General features: G+C 32.6%; 1 protein-coding gene across 3 annotated transcripts in view; it reads left to right on the plus strand.

The window, feature by feature from the left end:
* The window catches only part of LOC143240147 (uncharacterized), a 90363-nt gene that overhangs the window by 13249 nt on the left and 60770 nt on the right, over window positions 1–16344 (plus strand). For all 3 annotated transcript variants that reach the window (XR_013021594.1, XM_076482105.1, XM_076482104.1), the window contains exon 4: window positions 1859–2089. Coding sequence is in view for 2 of the 3 variants with exons in the window: in XM_076482105.1 (XP_076338220.1) it covers window positions 1859–2089 (231 nt within the window). In the remaining variant the exon portion in view is untranslated. The remainder of the gene's footprint in view (window positions 1–1858; window positions 2090–16344) is intronic.

The raw sequence follows: 16344 nt of genomic DNA on the forward strand, positions 1-16344 counted from the left end.
CTTTCCCCTCTGTTGGGTCATTCCTTTTGAAATTGTTGTAAACAGTAATGAAGCATAGTACTTATGAGTTTTCTTACTGGATTTTTTTAAAACATGGTATTAGAGAAAACTCCAGGTGGTGTTGCTCATTTAATTTTAAGATAGCGACATTGAATTGAACTAAGGTACGTGAAGTTGGTTCTTCAATTCTAACAAAATTACAAAAGTTACTGTTATGGGGGGAGTAATATTTTGTTTCTCAGAGTATATTTCAGCAGATTTATTTTTACAGTGAGGGGTAATTAGCTGCTCTTTGTAGCTAATGTTTTATTAATTTAAATATATCTGAAAATTAGTATGTATGAATTGAGAGATCTCTGAGTTTTACTATTATTATTTGACCTTTTCGTACCTGTGAATATTTGATGGTACATTTCTAAATGAATATACTACTCACATTATTTATTTTGTTTACTGTTTTTTAAAGAGTAATATTTAAATTTTTGTTTTATGGCTGATAATAAAGCTTAAAAATCATGGCTGTAAATGGATAGTGAAGAAACAATGCTTTGTAACAAAATATGTTATTAAAAGGCAGTGATATGTTTTATATATGAAACAGCAGGAAAGCAAACATAGTTTAGTAATTTAAGGAAATTATCCCTAAACTTAAAAATTTCAGGAATAATTGTGCTTCTGTCTCTTATTTTGTCTTTGAACCTGCATGCCCATGGAAAAATATTACTTAGCTAGGCCAGTTATGAAGATGTTGTAACATAATATTGGTTTATATGCAAAAACGGCTCGTTTGGGTTGAGAAAATATTTTACATAGAAGAGCGAACAACGTTTCGACCTTCTTCGGTCATCGTCAGGTTCACGATGACCGAAGAAGGTCGAAACGTTGTTCGCTCTTCTATGTAAACTATTTTCTCAACCCAAACGAGCCGTTTTTGCATATAAATTTCTCAACAAGTGGGTTTCTCGACATCACTGATAATATTGGTTTGTCACTCTGTGTTACTTTATTTGAAAATAATTATTTTATGTATGTGTTATATTTTATGATTGTATAATTGTTTGGTGTTTTTTTTTTATTACTTGTTAAAAGAAAGAAGAATACATTGTTCAGTCCACCTAATGATAAAAGCATTTTCTCCTTGTCTTAAATTGTTCTACAATTTAACTAAGTTTAATGAGTTTTCTTAACTAATACTGAGCATAAGTTTACAAGTGAACTCATCTTAACAGAAATTCCACATGTTAATTTTGTGTATCTCGTACTTTGTTACAATACAAAATTTACAACACTGTATTAATATTTAACTGGCTAATAGAAAGAAAAATAAGTGACCAAATTGTAGACTGACTAATAAACATTTGCTAATTCTAGCTTAACTTGCTCTTCAAAACCTTTGAAAAAATTTTCAGATGTTAAGCCAAGAAGTCAATCCTCTCTCTAGCTAGAGAACAATGTATCTAACTAAAAAACAGCCTAAGTGAATAGGTTATGCCAAATATTATTATATAAATGAAAATGCAACATCTTGGTATTTACCATCAAGTTGCAATATCCATGTCTGAAGATTTTTTTCAGTAGTACTTTATTTTTTGAAATTCGTATTACAATTTATACTCAAATTACAAGTTAAAGACAGAGTTAATTAGGTTGAATTATTAGAGAAAATAGTAATATAACTCTATCATATACCAGTTGTGTTCAGATTTAGAAAAATTCAAAATTTTACCTGTAAAGTTAAGGATCTTTCTAAAAACAATGTGATGTTTTATAGCCTGAAGCTAGAAAGTGTTTGTATTTTAGGTGATCAAATTGGTCTTAGTTAAATCTAATGAACATTTTTCTGTTTCCTTTGTTACAGTCTTTCATATAGAATTACCTACTTTACCAAATAGCAGCAGCACTCCTAAGTCCAAATGCCATAGCACTATTAGTCCTTCTGTTGAAACAAAGATTACTTCAACTTTGAAATGTACTCCTGTGTATGAAGGAACAAAAGACACTCCACTTAGCTCACGACGCCACACTCCTTTGTCAGAACGTCAGCAAATAGCTTTATTGCTCCAGCTTACAGCTTCTGAAAATCAGAGTGGTAAGTTTATTGCTTGATGATAATAGGATGTAATGGTATCATTTGTTAAACTTTGAAAATCTGTCTGTTATGTGTGTTTAATTTGCTATAAAGTGATCAAGTAGTCAATATATTTTTGCATTTTTAATAGTTTGAATTGTTAAAAAAAATGTCATAATCACTAGTAATTGTCAAGGGGCTAACCCTTTAGCTCTTTTGGTAGATGTTTTGACTGGCATGCATTGCAGGTTTCAAGTTCAATCCTAAGCAGAGAAAATTACCACAGAAGAATAAATGCTTGACAAGTTGTTATCCTTCAATTCTGAAATAATGCTTAATACATAGTTTCATGAAAGGAGATTAATGCAGTATCTTGAATTGTTAAAAAGTCTTTCTAGCAATTGGTAGAGAATTAACCATTTAATCAGTTTGATAGAGTACTTGTTTCTAGTTTGAGTGATCCTAAGTTCAGATAACGGGAGATGCAGAAACTTAAATGTCAGTCAGTGAGTTTATTACAAAATAGAAGCATAATTGAAATATGGCAACTTTTTATGTGACTTGATGCTTACGTTGTGTTGTATACTTAGGCATTTTCTTATGAGCATTTGACATACAAAATTCCAATACGATACATTACCTTTTCTCATTTAAGTAACTATTCTCTTTTCATCAACGTCCTATTGACCCATGCAACTCCCTCTATTCAATTCTACTGAACTGTCATTTCTAGTTTGGCAGAACTTATGTTATAACATTTAGTTTGAGCTCTCTTAAAGTGTTTTATTTTGATATTATGCCATATATTTGATTTAATTTGTCTCAACAAGTTTACTCTTTATTACACAATAGTGATATTTATAACTCACTGAGTTATTCTGAAATTGAATTACTTTATGTTTCTACCCAGTTACAGAATTTATTACTTCATTACAAAAACATTTTATTTGTTTCTGCTAAAACAGTTGTGTTTGGTTATTCATTTTGCATAATGGATTCTACATTATCATTTCTGTTGTGATATGTTCCATTAGCACATTTACACAGGCTCCAGGGCATGCTACTCCTCAGGAAAATTTATAGGCCTCATCTTGAGTTTATGGTCTACACATTTAAAATACAGTGTATTGACTTTGGAAAGATAAGTCTTTCTACTGTTATGTTTTTGGAATTATTTTATTGTTGATATTATTATTTGGAGTTATTAGGGTTCCATAACATAAGTTTTATTTGAATGGTTAATAATCATAGACGATTTCAGGTTAGCAATTAATCTTAGTTGTGTCCTTACTCCTATACCATTCACTTAGGTTTACCATGGTTTGTTATTTTAGGATTACCTGTAATTTATCTTAGTGGTAGATCAATCTTTAGCTTAACAATAGTTTTTCTTCCATGCATACGTATTGTTTGGTTAGGCTTCTGTTTTATTGCTTAGTGTTATCCTTTGTTCTGTATTCTACAGATGGACTTCACAAGTGTTTGTTACTTTTGGTTTGTCTGTAGTTCTACTTCCAGGTTAATCAATAATTAGATTAAATACCTTGTTCAATTAGGCTTATTAAGTGTCTGTTATTTTTGGTTTACCCAAGGTTCTGTTTAAGGGTTAATCGGTAATTGGGTTAAATATCTATTCTTCAACACATAACATCACATACATATGTTTATTTCACTACACATTCTTAAAATTTCCACTATACCAACTATTTCATTTTCATCTTTATAGTTTATACATCTTACCATTAATTTTATTTGTGGGGGCTCCTGGGATTAGGGTCCACTGTACCTGCTCCCAATGTTGCTTGCATTCCTCCTATAATGGCAGAACCCATTTTTAGATGACATAGATTTTGTCAATACACTCTTTAGAGTGTGTATTTTCAAACACTCCTCTCATCAGGGCCATCCATTATTCTCCTTGAATGCATTCAAAGTTGTTTTCTGTTATCTTTACTTTGGATTTTTGTCATTTTTTGCCTTCCCTCTTCATCTATATGCATTGATAGTTCAACATATCCCACATGGCTTTGGGCTTACAGCTTCCTCTCCTTCTCTTTTGGATCATTCTTCTTCCCTGATGCTCATCTCCAAAGATGTGGGATGCAGTTCTGTCAGTAGGAAACTCCAGGATAAGAGTCTACTGTTGAAATCTCTTATCCACTTCACACCCAAACTCTGCCAGTCCAAGGTGCTTTAGTTCACTTTTTTCTTGTCTGATGTGACTAATACTGTTTCTTTCTTATTTTTTTAATGATAGTAGCATGTATAACTCACCAAGAGGACACTCCTTTTTTTCTTGTTCCTTTTGAGGTAAACAGTGAATTTCTCTTCTTCTTCTTCTTTTTTTTGAACTCACATACTTGCCATACATTTCCTGGAGGGTCATTTTCCATGTGCTTTGTCCTTATTACTAACTGACTTTCCAGTTCTGACACACTTTCTCTCAAGCAAATGACTTCTTGATCCTCCAAATTTTTGGTGGCTCTGTCTCCTGTGAATTACTTACTCAGGTAAAGTTTTTGAATATTTTATCATTTTCCAGTTAGTTACCTCTTTCATTTTAAGTCTCTGGTTAATCTTCTACTTGTCCTGTCTGTAGTTAAGTTCAGACAGGCTTATATTAGTTTTCTTCTCATTCCTTCAGTTTTTTTCTCAACATTTTGGGCATCCATATCACTCCAATTCAGGTCTTTCTGGTTTTATCTTTGCTAGCCAGCACTGATTTGGATTTTTTGGCTGTTTTGGCTCAATTTTTCTTTTTTGTTTGGAATTGATTTTATTACCTCATGTTTTATTGGCTCATGTGATGTATTTTCTTTGACATTTACGTTTCTTACCATCTTCCACATATTTTTCTCAGTGGGATCCAGCTTATCTTTTCTTTCCAATACATTTTTAATGCTTCTTTCCATTAAGTTTATTTTTCATATGTATCATAGATGTCTCTGTTCTCTCACTCATTTATACTGTTGTTACTCCATTTGTGTTGTGGATTATTTAGGAGACACTTGCAGATTACTGCGGTTCTTCCCCTTCTGCTATCCATAGTTGTTTTTGTTATTTTGAGGATGTCACTTCATTTGGGGTCATTCTCAATTTTAAGTTTGATTGAGGTGGATGACATTATGCAGATATATTTTCAATGCCAAATATGAGGGCTCTGGATCAATAAATCATATTCTAACATTGCTATATACCTCATTCGTGAGTTGGAGTATAAGAGATGTGATATTTTATTTTACTCCAATTGGCCTGATTTAGATGTAGTTGACTTGCCATGTACAGTCCATCATGCCATAGCCACTCCACACCTTTTAATCTTATCCATTTTTATTTTTTCTGAAATTAAGTTTCATATTTATTTTATGATTTGGATCTCTTTCTTGCCATAGTTCTTTCCCAGTTAGATGTGCACCTTCATTTTTCCATCATATATGCAATGTTTTTCCAAGACATGATACAGTCTCTCATATCAGATCTTTGACTTTGAATATCTCCTCTTCAGATGATTTTAAAGGATGGTTCTTCCTTTCCAACACACCAATCTCTCCACCTATTCAATGCAGATTATAGCTTTTTATGTGAGAGGTGGAAGTGTACTGTATTGGAAGTTATAATTTTCCTATGTTAAAAATGTATTTCTTATAGGTACTTTCCTTCTCTCACACTTCCCACCCTTTCTCCCTACTGAAGTTGGGTGCTTCCATTTTCTGCCAAAACTCAAAGTGACAGTTTGGTAGAATTGAATAGGAGGAATCAGGTGTGTCAAGAGAGTATGTTGCATTCTTGTTGTTGGAGAGTTGTCACGTGATGATTTGCATGTGAGATGTATGACAATCAGTTATTTCCAAAAGAAAAAGAGATTCAAGGCTTGTAGCATGTGCAAAGAAAGTTATTTTATATACAGTGGGCAGTACTGAAAAAGAATAGTTATTAAAATACATTTTCAGCATAGAAAACTTATAATTCTCTTTGCTGTCAATTGATAAACATTCTTACTGACTAAATGAATCACAGATGAAAAAAACACATTAACTTATCGTACTTTCTAATTCATTGATGGACATTTGGCTGATAAAGCACTGAATAACACATTTTTATCTTTCACCAGTTTTCTACATACCATGGGAAGCTTTGAAACTACTTTCATGAAATTTCTATAATTCACCAGTCATTACTCATGTTAATAAACAAGTATCCTCTAGTGATTAAAAACATTAAAATTATTTTATGAGACAACTACAGTTTTCATGCATCTATTTGATTAACAAAACAATTTGCTGACTGAATTGTAAATTATTTTGGTTCTTTCTTACTCATCCTTTCACCAGTGCTAATGCATCTTACATTTTACTTTACACATATTTGTTCCAGTGTTAGTTATTCTTTTGCCACTAGGCTACCATTTTTGTTTTACCATTCAACATATTTCTTGTCATTTTTGCATATATCTCAAAACTTCTAATTGTTGGGATATTTTATTAGCATCCGTAATCCTTGTGTTTTCCTGTGATTTTGAAGCCATACCAACTTTTATCACAAAGATACCTTTAACTCCTGGATGAGACAGAAATAAGAAATCATGTAACCCAAGTACTTTACAGGTGGACCTTTTTTCGTATGGTGCAAAATGGAAATCTACGTGTACTTTACAGTCATTATATTCTGTTACTACCCAGATTAAAAGTATATGTTTTAAGTAGTTATAATGTGGTAGTGATTATTAGATATCAGTAATTGTCATGGTTAGTAGCCTCAATGATCACTAAATCTAAATTTAAAGTTAAATAGTAATTACTAATTAGATATTTAATAATTGAAACTGTCAGTGCTTGATGAAACTCTATAATTATTGAATTGAGGAAAACAAGACAATCATACATGTCACAAGTATATCATTTATTCATAACCATGGTCTCACCAGTAAAGGCATCATCTGGTAATTAGACTTGGGTGCTTGTATAGGCTACTGACTGTAACAGCAACTTACTATTTTAATCTATTTTTCACATTATTTATTTTCCTCTGTTCATTTTCTTTGATTTTGTTTCTCACTTTTACTTTGAAATTAAGTCCATTTTATGGAACTGATGACCATCTGTGTTATTTAATGTATTTAACCTGCCAGTCATAAAACTTATTTTGTGTGTGTCTTCTGATGAATTCCTGTTTCTGAAAAGATAAAGAAGTGTTAATAGTGACCTTTATGTAAATGTACATTACATCTACATTATTTAATGATCACAAACCAGCATCAGTAGTTTTTATTTTATTTTAAACTATAGTCAGCATTTAATTATGTTAATGAATAATATTGTCTTCTGTATTAAAATGCTTCCCATCACTGATGAAATAACTTGAAACTGTTATTTGTCTTTTATTCAAAACAATCACTTCATGTGTGTACTTTGATGTTCAGTTTTTGTGTACTTCTTTGTCAGTAGACGAGGGTCAATAATGTTTCTTACTATATATTCTCTGCTTAAAATTCTTTTGGCTTGAACTTTTTAATTTATCCTTTCTATATTCCTTCACAATCACTTTTTTCATTTCTACTATAGTGATTACTGACATACCAGTGAGTTAAGTCATTGATAAGATAGTGAATATTTTTATCATCTAGTAATAAGCTAATCTGTTACTGTCTATGTGGACTTTACTTCAAATTAATTTCACCAAATTATTTGAAAGAACCTGCCAACAGAAAAGAAACATCAATAAAATGACATCAAAAGTAGGATTGATTTGGTGAAAATAAGATAGAACTTTGACCAAACTTCAAGTTTTGTTCAATTTGACCGTAAGGGTAACAAGTTAAACAGGAAGCATGTTAAAAATGAGAAAACAATGGGGAAAAAAGAACAAACAAAAAGAGACAGAGAATTTAAAGAAGAAAGATACAGTAAATTTAAAATAGGAAGACCTAGGAAAACCTAGAAGACCAAGAAGAGAGGGACAGAAAATTAGAAAAATATGACAGGAATTTAATGGAGGAGTTAAAAGGAGATGTATTATTTATAGAAGATTTAAATTTAAATACTCTGATTATATACAAGAGCAATGAAGTTGTTGGAGATCCATAGACAGATTACATCAGTAATATTGAATGAGTACTAAAGGGCATTAAGAAAGTCAAAAACAACGCATAAAAACATCTGAGTAAAGAAAAACATAAACAAAGTGGAAGAGAACATCATTGATAGAATAAAATGTAGAAAATGAATTATTAAAAGCAAAGACTAAACTAGCCACATCTCTTTCTCAGTTGGCTCAAGAGTTTCAACTGAAAATGCTATTGTGACTATACAATCTTCTTATACAGCTCAAAGTCTTGTGCCATTTGTCTTCAAGTCAGTTTGTGCAAGTTATTGCAGTCTTAAATAGTTTTCAGGTGGATTGAAGTAGATGTGCTTTAAATGGTTGTTTGTTTCTCGTCCTGATTTGTGGAGCATTGAATTGGCTACTAAATTTTTGCAACCTAGAAGACCAAGATGTAAAATGGTTCCAAAAACTTTAGGAGTATAATTTTAGAATGGGATGGAGCAATGGGAATGCTTGCACATTATCATGAAGACTATTTGTTGATGAAGAGTGTAAGAACTAGGATAAGAGGGAAAATGTACAGCAGAATTTATTCCAAGATGTGGCATTTACAAGTAATGTTAAGGAACTGATATGGTACAGCATTCATCTGGAAGATGCTCAAGCAAAAAATAAAAGTTGAAAACCAATTATTTATTAGCTCAAGAATGGTACAGAAAGATACTGATGGTAAACAGTTGCTTCATCTTGTCCAAAAGCAATGATATATTGAGCACAATAGGATTCTTTATGCTAACAAAAAAAAAGGACTTATTATATTGGAAGTTGGAAGAGACCAGTAGATAGAACAAAGGCTACAGTTTGTACTTTCCCAGCAGTGTCTACGTTGTGAAGCATTCTGTCATCACGACAACTTTTTAACGACTGGGCACTTGAGTGAGTAACAGAATATGTATGCTGGGTTGAATGCCAGGAGTCTGAGAAGAATTCGTATAAAAACGTGAATAATGCTGTAAGCAAAACTTTTCATGAAAAATTGAACAGCTATAGCAGTATTATGTTGGAACATCATTGGAGAAAGTTGCTGTTGATGTGCTTGGTCCACTGCCACAGAACAACAGTGGAGATATATACATCATAGTTGTGATGGACTGTTTTACCAACTGGGCAAAAGCATATGGTATTCTTAACCATAAAACAGAAACTTTAATAAAACAGCTCATCCATAAATTTGTCTCAAGATTTGTACAGCAGTTCATAAAGTTACTGGCAACACATTATCATCACTATGTTTGGGAGAGAACTTAGAAGTACCAGTGTACCTTTTTACTCTCATCAATAGAACAGTTGCACAGAAGAATTTTACACTGAATATACAGAGTTAAAGAAACTTTATCAATGTTATGCATGACTTTTACCCAAGGAAGACTTATATGAGCTAGTGATAAAACAAAACTTGCAGGGGAGTTTGAAGTTTCATTTGAGACAACTTACAAAGGGTCATCAAGGATGGAACCACCTATAAATTCACTTGACCATCTGTTTATGTCAAATTCCCTTAGTGACTGGACATCCAGTGACAACAAGGAACAAAAAGCCATCCCATATGTATAACATGGACCTTGGAAGAGAAAACCATAAAAACGACTTGACAAACAGACAGTTTAATGTAGTGTTTTATTTTTGTATTAGTATTTTCAAGAGATATTAAAATCCAGGAAGGAGAAGTATTATAAATTAACTTTTTTAGTGTTACAGTTTGTTTTTTAGTTAAAGGAAGCTGCAGGTCATAGTGATGACATCAAGATAAACACATCTAGAACACATGAAAAAATCTAGGAAATTTTTACATCACTTTTTCTTGTAGATTTTAGAATGGATTAGAAATATGTGGGTGGTGACACATCCAGAGATATTTAAAAAGGTAGTAAGGTGAATCAGCTAGAGCATGTTTTTGTTTCAGATATAATCTGTTTTCAGCCAGGAGATATGAGTAAGTTGATGGACTTTGAATTATTTACACCAGATAATTTAAAAGAACTGGCAAAAAAGGTGTCTTAAGGTGGTTGACAGATTAACCTTCATCAGTACAGCTGGGGTCAATATGGACCCCTATGATAAATATTTTTTTAAGATTTTTTTATTGACCAGTTATATTTTTATTTATTTTTAAGTAATAGTCACATGATCATCTTCTGATACACAAATAGTGAAACTTTTAACGTTTTGCAGTCAAATAATATTTGTGAATAAAAAGTTGCATGGGGTCTGTGCAGACTTCAAGTAATATACAGATTTGGAGCTCTGTGTCTTCATTAAGCATTGTGTGTATGGACTCACAAAGGTCATCCATTGTGATAAACAGTGATAACGTATTTAGATATCTTTTGAAGTGAAGTAATGCACACAACCTACTTCAGAAACATCTCCAGAATCCCCATGCAATGCAGAAAGGCATCAAATCTGCCCTTGTAGATCTAGGATTGCTTGACACAAAACAGCATGCTTGTAAAGGTGTTCCAGCAACAAAAAAATCAGTATTATCTTTGCCCAAGAATCGCGGACAGGAAAGACTGTTAAACCTGTACAGCATGTGGAAACCATGTCTGTATTGAATACTCCACACCTAGTGTATGGTGTGATGAGTGTTTGTAAAACGACTGGTAAAAGATGTGAGAAACACTTTTTGTTCACTCAGAATAAGTTTTGCTTACATGATGTCCAAAATTTGGCATTAGTTTAGCTTTGAAACAAAGTTTGATGTAGTTCGATCCCCTTGGGTCCATTCGGACCCCAAGCACATTTTCATATAATTTGGTGATTTTTGTTATATATTCAAGAAATCTGTTTCTTTATTCAGTACAGTGGTACCTCGGTTCTCAAACTTAATCTGTTCCAGAAGGCTGTTCAAAAACCGAATCAATTTTTCCCATAAGAAATACTGTAAATTAAATTAATCCATTACAGACCTCCAAAAATTATGCATTATGAAGTATTTTGAGTAAAAATATTGCTTATTTATACCTGTATAATAATACTTACATGCATAAAGTCAACCACAAAAACTATAAACACAATAAAAAAATAATAAATGAAAACTTAACTGTACTTTACCTGTGCTGAGGAGAGCTGATGGCGTAAGTAAAGGTGGTGAGGAATGTGGAGAGTAGGAGGGTTATTATTGTTTGGAAGGGGAGTCACCTTCCATAAAAACATCAGGTAACTCTTCTTCTGGGGTTCTTTTTTGTTTTCTGTCTCTTTGCACCACTACAACCTGCTTGAGACTCACTGGACCTATTTCTCACTAAAAACTTGTCTAATGAGGTTTGTTTCTGCCTGCATTTTAAAATGTTTCTGAAGTAAGGGATGGCATTGTCATTGAAAAGGTTTATGCTGTGGTTTGCTACAGCTTTGTCAGGGTGAAAATTTTCCACAAAACTTTGTAACTCTCCCCATTTTCCACACATTTCCTTGATTAGTGAACTAGGAACACCCTCCCTTCCCTCCTCCTCATCTGAAGACACTTCCTCAGTTGCCATCTGTTGCTGCTCCTTCTGAAAGTCTTGGAGTTCTTCTCTGGTGAGCTCAGTGTTGTGGTCTTCCACCAACTCCTCCACATCATCACCACTCACATTCAAGCCCATACACTTGCCTGGTGAAACAATATCCTCGACAACAGGCTCAGCCTCAAAGCCTTCAAAGTCTCTATCTGCTACTGAGTCTGGCCACAATTTCTTTCAGGCTGAGTTCATGGTCCTCAAAGACACTTCCCTCCAGACTTTGTCTATGATCCTCAAGCAATGGAGGATATTAAAGTGATTTTTCCAGAACTCCCTGAGGGTTAACTCTGTATCAGAGGTCACTTTAAAGCACCTTTGAAACAGTGCTTTGGTGTAGAGTTTCTTAAAGTTCGATATGACCTGCTGGTCCATGGGCTGAATGAGAAGAGTCGTGTTAAGGGGCAAGAGCTTCACCATAATGAAACTGCACTTCTCCACCAACCCATCCTCCAAGCCTGGTGGGTGAACAGGTGCATTGTCCATCACAAGAAGGGTCTTGAGTGGCAACTGTTTTTCCGTAAGGTAATTCTTTACACTTGGGGCAAACACTTCATGAACCCACTCCATAAAAAATTGCCTGGTTACCCATGCCTTACTATTAGCCCTCCACATGACATTTAGTTTATTTTTCAGAAAATTATTTTTCTTAAAAACCCTCGGGTTCTAAGAATGGTACACAAGCAAAGGCTTAAGTTTTAAGTCCTCACTTGCATTACTACATAACAATAGAGTTAGCCTGTCCTTCATTGGCTTATGTCCTAGCAGTGACTTTTCCTCCTTGGTGATGTAGTTCTTCTTTGGCATTTTCTTCCAAAAGAGGCCTGTTTCATCACAGTTGAACACTTGTTGGGGAATAAACCCTCAGCTTCTACATATCCCTTAAATTCCCTAACATATTTATCAGCAGCGTCTTTCTTAGAACTGGCACCCTCCCTATGTCTCACCACACTATGTATGCCACTTCTCTTCCTAAATTTTTCAAACCACCCCCTACTAGCCTTAAAGGCATCACTTGTATCTGCACTCATTCCAGGGGTGTTTTTCAAGAGATCAGCATGCAACTGCTTTGCTTTCTCACAAATGATGGTCTCAGAAATGCTATCACCAGCTAACTGTTTTTCTTTTACCCAACAAGTTTTTCTACCTCTTCCATTGTTTGTGATCTTTGTTTTGTAAGCATTGTCACTCCTTTAGCAACATCAGCTCCTTTGATGACCTCTTTATTTTTCAGTATGGTGCAGACTGTAGACTTTGCCATACCAAACTGTGTACCAAGGTCAGACATGCAAACACTGCTATCATACTTCACTATGAGATCTTTTTTCACCTCTATTGTGGCTCTGACAACTTTTCTTTTTGGTTTTCTGCTTTCGTTATCCTTCTTTGACCCCATGTTGGCTTATTTAATCAGAATATTTAAAAAAAAAAAAAAAAAGAAAAACGAGAACGTTCACAGCAGATTTTAGCGGTGGTGTGGACTGAATGACAGGTGTGGGTAAAATGTTTTTAGAAAGCTTGGCGTGGGCCGAAAATGGTTGAAGAATTATTTGGGTCATCAGTTGGGTTATTTTGGGGTTCGGGCCATGACAGCTTGGTTTGGGAACTAAGTTTATGTTCGACAACCGAGACATTTTTTTCTCAAATAATATGTTCAAAAACCAAATTGTTCGAGAAGGGAGTCGTTTGAGAACCGAGGTACCACTGTATTTTATTAATTTTAATTGTGAGATGTCAATTAGAGAAGAGTGGCCCTATATTATAGAAATATATGTAAATAATGACAATTTTTTGTCTAAATATGAAAAAATGGATATAAGTAAATTTCATATTTTGTAATAGTAAATCACATACCATATAATTATGGTACTCAGTCTTTCTTACAGTTTATCTGCACAATACTATGAGAAGCTAGTATGCCTAATTTTTCAACATTATGATCATTATATATATGCAGGATCCGTATGGACCCCAGGTGTACTGAAAGATGGTTAAAAGGTGGTGTTTTAAACTTTGTGATTCTAATTTTATTTCATTTTACCAATGTAAATGTAACTGTGATTTAGTTTTTGAGGACAAATTATAATTATTCCACCAAATAATTTTATTAATGTGATATAATGATATCAGTGAATATTTAATTATTTGTTTGAAATTCAGTAATTAAGCAGTATTTAAGTGACAGATGTAATAAAATATGCATTCATATCACTTAATTATTATCCTCCTACACCCTACATATCACTATGTTTGATATTAAACATTTAATCTTAGAGTTCCTATGAAGTGCTATTTATGACCCCCAATTATATTTGATCTTTGCCTTATACAAGATTTGTGTGTGTGTGCGTTTGTAACGTATCAATTATATTTTTTATGATTTTGTTGGTATTTTATTCAAATTTTATTTTTAAATGTTTCTAAATTGAAAAATATCCCACAGTTCTGAGCTAAGTGCCATTGGGGTTCACTCTGCATCTCAAGCTAAATTTTTTTATGTACACTTCTAAGTGTTATTATATATATCATGTAGTAGGATTATTAAATGTAATTATAAATAATCTAGATTCATGCTATATGATGTTACTCTGTATTATACCTGAGCTACAGTAAATGTTGATATCATTGTAGCAGATTCAAAAGTTATTTACAAATGATTGCAGCTAGAGTGTCAATATTTAATGCAAATCAATCTTTAGCATTGCACTGATTTAGAAAAGTAAAAATTATATTAATATTGACTTAAATTTAAGTGAAAGTAAGCAAGATTAAAACTTCTTATAATATTGGATTATAATAACACAAAAGAAGAAATAGAAAGAATTGACCAAACAATAAACATGTATTTGCTGAAATGAAAAACCAGTCAACAGCTTGTTATTGTACTTTGTAATATTTTATGTGTTAGTGTTCTAAGTGACTACATCATATAAGTCTAAGAAAGGAAAAACATTCAGAGGAAGCTCATCAAAATATATATTTTTGCAATATAACTGGGGTGCTAAGTAAGTAACATGGAGCTTTCATTACACAGACATTGACTATTATTTGCTGCTTTAGTATCAGTTTCAAAAGTTCAAGGTCAAAGAATAATGAATATAATACTATGTGCCATTTTGTAATGGTTAATATTATATTGTCTTCTTTTTTACCCATGGTAATACAAGAATCACCACATTTCATGTTGATTGTGTTTTCAAGATTTTCAACAATGTAGGCAATAAATACATAAAGTAAAATTAATCTATATTTAATGTTTTGTATCTTCTAAGAAATCAGTTGTGTTTATATTCATTTATTTATTTTTAGGTTCTTCACAATTATAAGAGATAATTGCAAGAAATAAAACACATTGAATAAAAAAATTAACTTTTTTTTTTACTCTGTCTCTCTTTCTCTATCAGAGAGCTAATTTTGACTGTTAGCCACAGATTGCCATCAGTAGTAATAAGCTGCAGCTTTTCAAACAGTATTTTTAGATTATTTGAATAGATATGGAGATTCAAATTATTCAGATTATTTCAAGAAGCTGTGCTTTTGTGCAATTGGCTCATGATATCAAAAATTTGCTTTGAAAATGTTATGTTAGAGTAATAAAACTTCCATCCCACTACCACAAAAAAATTTGTGGGATGGAATTTTTTGGATTTATACAGGTTCTCTAGGATCAAATGCTAAACTGCTTGCAAATGTAAAGCATAATAATTGTATGATGTTCCATTTGAGTGCTTGAGCCATGTAAACCCACTCATGCCATATTTAATCTTCTAAACTTGTCACAAGCAAGGATCTTTTCATACTTCATAGGGTTTTGGGTCCATTTTACTTCACCGTATAGTAACACAAATTAATTTAGGTATGTGTGAATAATGTCATGATATTTTGTCAATTTTGTTATTCAGTATTATCCAGTGGACCAGCTGTTTAATGATTGTATAAATATATAGATGTTAAAATATTTCTTTTTAGCCAGAGGTGAAATTGAAAAGAAAATTGATTGGCTCTGCCCTCTGCTGTGGACTGCTTTTTTATCTATTAAAGGCTCATGAGCATAACTTGGATCAGCAAACCAAAGAAATACTATTAAGCATCTTATTATGGTGAAGTGTGTATAATATCTGTGAGGTTTTGAGTCTGTTTTACTTCACCAATATATTATTTACGAAAACTGTTTAGAATTACATTACTATTGGCTATTAAGTTCTTTGATGGCCTCTGTGTTACAGATTCTTTTTTCAGTTTCACTTCTGGTGAAAAAGAAAAGAAATCCTTAACATTTATATGTGTTTGTATATTTATATATACTGTTTTCAAATTTTACTCTTATAGCAACCTTATTTTACTGTAATGGATATAGTGTGTATGTCAGTATCTATGTATGTAACTAAATTTTCTGTGCCATGTATTGAATGACACCATAAAAAAGACGTTCATAAAACTTTTCACACTATGGGTATTCAGATTCCAGACAGTTGGATAAGTAACAGTGGTGTGTACAACAAAAATTTCTTTATCATAGAACAGAACATAATTTTAAATATTAGTACTTGTCTCACAACAAAAACATGACTTCACTAGGACTCTATGTGAGGGTTTGATTATGTCTTTATTGATGTAATGTTTAAATGTAGTACTGAGAAACTGGAGTTCTTAAAAAAAATGTTTGTTTTAATAAAC

The sequence above is a fragment of the Tachypleus tridentatus genome, chromosome 13, assembly GCF_004210375.1.
Source record: "Tachypleus tridentatus isolate NWPU-2018 chromosome 13, ASM421037v1, whole genome shotgun sequence".
Lineage (NCBI taxonomy): Eukaryota > Metazoa > Arthropoda > Merostomata > Xiphosura > Limulidae > Tachypleus > Tachypleus tridentatus.